The sequence below is a fragment of the Microplitis demolitor genome, chromosome 3, assembly GCF_026212275.2.
Source record: "Microplitis demolitor isolate Queensland-Clemson2020A chromosome 3, iyMicDemo2.1a, whole genome shotgun sequence".
Lineage (NCBI taxonomy): Eukaryota > Metazoa > Arthropoda > Insecta > Hymenoptera > Braconidae > Microplitis > Microplitis demolitor.
In genome coordinates, this window is record NC_068547.1 from 1,451,579 (window position 1) to 1,456,053 (window position 4,475).

The 4,475-nt window shown below is 23.3% G+C and overlaps 1 protein-coding gene across 1 annotated transcript; it reads right to left on the reverse strand.

The window, feature by feature from the left end:
- Positions 1 to 572: 572 nt before the first annotated feature.
- Positions 573 to 2,566, reverse strand: LOC103576228 (reticulocyte-binding protein 2). The gene is made up of 4 exons (XM_053737763.1): positions 2,481 to 2,566; positions 1,543 to 2,308; positions 1,192 to 1,452; positions 573 to 941 (listed from the first exon to the last, which is right to left on the reverse strand). The coding sequence occupies exons 1-4, from the start codon at positions 2,564 to 2,566 to the stop codon at positions 714 to 716; spliced, it is 1,341 nt and encodes a 446-aa protein (XP_053593738.1). The 3' UTR covers positions 573 to 713.
- Between the last annotated feature and the right edge of the window lie 1,909 nt (positions 2,567 to 4,475).

Sequence of the window (4,475 nt, forward strand, 5' to 3'; positions counted from 1 at the left end):
TCGTGAAAAAATGACCATAGCTCCAAATCTCAACTGTATAAATAAAAAGACCTCTTTTTAGTCATAATAATAATAATATTAATATTAATAAATTATTTAAAAATTTGCGTCTAGTGAGAGTTGATAAAAAAAAAAATAAATAAATTGACATCGAAGTGAGATGAGAAGTTTGTCATTTATTTAATTGTTTGTTTTTTATAATTAATTATTATTATTATTAATTGTTCTCCAGCACAATGGAGTTTATTGTACGATTATTTAATTAATTATAAAATCTAATGATAAGATACGTTAGAGATTAAATGTTTTTTTTAGAAAATTTTGTAAATAATCAGGTTCTATTAAATTGTCATTATATCGAAATAATATATATACATATATATATTTCTTTATGTTTACTATTACCTTTAATTATTATTTATTTAATTTTTTTGTACTTTAATATTGTAATTAATTTTTTTTACATTGTTGAATTAAAGAGAAGATTGTCATTTTTAATTAATAAATATTGTGAGACAACTCTATAAAATTTATTTTATTTTTTATTTTTTTTATTTTATCCAATAATTTATTGTAAAATTTTAAACTAAATATCAGTAATTGTTACTAAAATAAATTTAATTAATAAAGTTGTCTCACTGATAATATAAATCTTCTTATATAAATATAAGTACTAAATTACATGTTATTTGTGATTAGTTATTAATAAGTAATCATGATTTGTATCGCTTTATTCTTTTGTAACGATTAAGTGCGTCGGCTGGATCATTTGGAAACCCGCCGAATGATTCTTTGTATTCAGATGCTATTGGTGCATTGTCTTGCGAGTTGAGTACATTCAATCCATCATCCGACTCAGCTTCTGCATTTGAATTTTTATTGTCAACAGTATCTACGGATCTTTCATCTCTCTCTACAGTATCCCATCTATTATAGTGTCTCTAATAAAATTTAAATATAATTAATTTTAAAAAATAAATAGTATTTACTGATCAAGGCCATACGCACAGCGCCCGCCACTTTTTTAAAATTTTCAATGGAAACTGTCATCGTATCAAAATTTTATATGATACTGAATTTAGCAGAATTTAATTAATAAAAACTTCAGTACGGTTTGACAGTTGAGTAATTAGATATTTTAAAAAAGTGGAGGGTACTGTGAAATTGGCCTTAACATTAAATTTAAATTACTTTGTGCAGATGTTTGGGTCTATCTCTCTTCTTAATTATTTTAACATGAGTTTCAGCTTTTTTATGCGCCTGTTTATTTCTTTTTCCGCGATTTAAATTCCCAACAGATAATTTTAATTTATTATCTTTATTACTAACACTTTTTTTGACAACTTTATTATCATGTTTAGTGTCATGTTTGTTTTTATGTAATGTGCCTTTTTTAGATTTTGATTTGTCATGATGACTCGTCTTTCGTTTCGCTCTCAATGAATTTTTTATCTAGATTATTATTTGATATTTACATTAATGAATACCACATATATTATACGAAATCATTAATTAAAAAAAAAAAAATTCTTATCAATTTACCTTTGATTCAGAAATGATAAGATTTGAATCAAGATCATTATTTTTAATTGAAATATTTTCAGACACAGATTTTTTTATTTTTTTAATTCCCGCGTGTCTTTTGAATTTATTTTTACCATCAATAGCTGATCTTTTCTTGACACTTTTTTCTGCATCATTAGGCCGGGCGCACTTGCCCGTGTAAAGATTTTTTATCTCTTCAAATTTATCATTACTCTTTCTAATTTCATTATTTCTTTTTTCAAAATCAATCTGGTCCTTAAAATTTTTTTTAATCGCCTCTATTTTACTTCCAATTTCTTCTTCTGGATTATTAACTTGACTTTTATCATCTGAAATCATTCTTCTTTCTTTGGGAACAGAAAAATCAAAATTTTTAATTGTCGTACTGATGTCTTCCCGCTTCTTTATATTTTGAATGTGACGATCAGGCAGCTGAGGACTATCGATCTCATAGGTATCGACTTCTATTTTAACCAACCGCGGATTGGATATCATCTTTGTATCGTCATTTTGTCTGTTAACTCTGGATGACTTGTAACGATTTTTCAAACTGACGATTTCATTTTCGATTTTTCGCTGTAGTTCCTCTAATTCTGTTTTCGTAACTTCAAGTTCTGCTTGTCTTTTCAGTACTTCACGATCTTCTCTCTCACGTTTTTTACGTAACAAATTTTTTTTACCATCACTATGATTTATTTTATTAATTTTTTTTTTATTTTCTCCTTTTACCTCTACGTCATTATACAAATTTTCATTTATTTCTCTGGGATTTTTTTTATGTCCAAAAAATTTTTCATGAGTTGTCAAAGATTTCAAACTTTTTTTCGACCTTCAAAAATTAATAAATAAATAAATTTGATTTTTTAATTACTCATGAAAATTATCGTATATAAATAGTCTACTATATATATATATATATATTTTTTTTTTTTTACCTCAAGTTGTTAGTCAAACATCCATTGAAATTAAGACTTATAATTACTAAAGATATAATTAAATAAAGGGCTATATTATTTTTCATTGTATTTCGATGACTATTAACCACTTAAACATTTTTATTAGCCAATTGTTAATGTAATAAAGACCTTGATTTATTAAATAAATAAATACTATTGTATATTTTCATATTTAATTGGTTTTTCAGTAGACAGAAGTGGCAAAACAATAGAAGTTTGATTGGAAAAAGTGACACTCTGATAATTATATTTATTTATAACTGAAGTAAGTAATTTATTAAATAAATAAATAAATTTTATTCAATTTTAATTTTTTATATATTATTTTATATATGTATATATAAATCTATAACTTTATACAAATTTAATAAGCTAGATTTTATTTTACAATTTTTCAGAAATTATATTAAATATATATATTTTTATATTTATAAAAGATAAAAGACCAAATTATGAAAATTTTGAGAGTATGTTAGACATTATCATTTATTTAACATCATTAATAAATTGATTTTTATTACGTAGATTTCTATTGAGTTTAAAAATTAGCGCGTAATCGGTCAAATAATTTAGGGCCAGTTTTTGATTCTAGGATTTAATTATTAGTACAAGTATATTTATATATATATCAGAGAAATTGTATGGACAATTAACCATTCAAAATTGACCGATCATTTTTTAAAATTCAATTCCAGTTCCCGCGCTAAATTTATTTTGCCCAGAAAATTATTTTGTAAAAAATTGATTCGAAAGCTTACCAAAAATTAATTCACTAGCAATAATAATTAAATCCCAGTTTTAAAAATTTTGTTTTGAAAAACTGAGCCCTGTAATAGTGATTTTTTATCAATTCAACTCATAGTAAATTTTCAAAAAGACTGGTCTTTTATCTTCCATAGGGTAGCAGTACCATTTGTAGCCACTGCTCTTTTTTTGAAAAAAAAAAACTTGCAATGCCTGTAGTAAAAGTATTTTTGAACGAATTTCAAAAACTAATTGTCATTAAGTATTTTGAAATTTTCGGTGTCCAAAACTGACCCTGGCCAAAAGCGGTACCTCTACCCTAGTTTAATATGTAATAACTTTTTTATTTAATCTCTCATATGTATCTCCAGTATACACATCCGAGCATAAAATCCCTAGATAATTTAACACTACCTAGTTTTTTAAATCCAAAATTTATATAAATATCAGGATCTATTACATATTTTATATATATTATCCCAGATTAAAAACTTGACTCCCAAAAATTAGATCGATGTTGAACATTCGATAAACTCGAAGTGTTTCATGATCTTAAATAAATAAATTAAATTAACTAATTATTAATATTTATTAATAAATTACAATTATTTCACTTAATTATCTAGTCTATTGAAAGATATAATGGGTAAGCTACATTAATTATCTTAATTATAAATAATTTTTCTAATTACTAACCTTAATTTTCAAATATATAATCTTATATATTGTATACTAATATATAAATATATTTTTAATTACTTAATTGTCTTAACTTGTACTCTAGTATTAAAAGGCAGTGGGTTTAAATAAAAAGGAGTAAAAATTAATGAAAAAAATAAAAACAATACATTCAATATAAATTTATTTAAACAAAAAAAATAGTGTACGTATTTTTTTAATTTACGTAAACAAAATATTATATTCCCATTATAATTTATTAGGAACAAAAAATAAAATTAATTTTTCTGAAAAAAAATAATAAAGCTTCGCGAAATAACAAAATTAATAACGCATATAAAAATATAGCAATAACATAATTATATAAATTGTTAGTAAGTCTCATTGATAAATGCATTTCCGTATTTTTATTTTATTATTACGAAAATACTATTGATATATACGTATATATAGATTGCACTTACAATAGTACGAGTATTGTAATTTATAGATATTAATTTTTTGCGTTAAGCAAAAATAAAAATTATATATTTATATATATATATATATTTT

Bases quoted from the DNA above. Each gene is read 5' to 3' on its own strand.
- LOC103576228 (XM_053737763.1), bottom strand. From the start codon at position 2,566: ATGAAAAATAATATAGCCCTTTATTTAATTATATCTTTAGTAATTATA. The intron at 1,453-1,542 runs GTAAATTGATAA...ATAATAATCTAG, and splicing joins TTATCATTTCTGAATCAAAG to ATAAAAAATTCATTGAGAGC. The intron at 942-1,191 runs GTAATTTAAATT...AAATTTTATTAG, and splicing joins GACCCAAACATCTGCACAAA to AGACACTATAATAGATGGGA.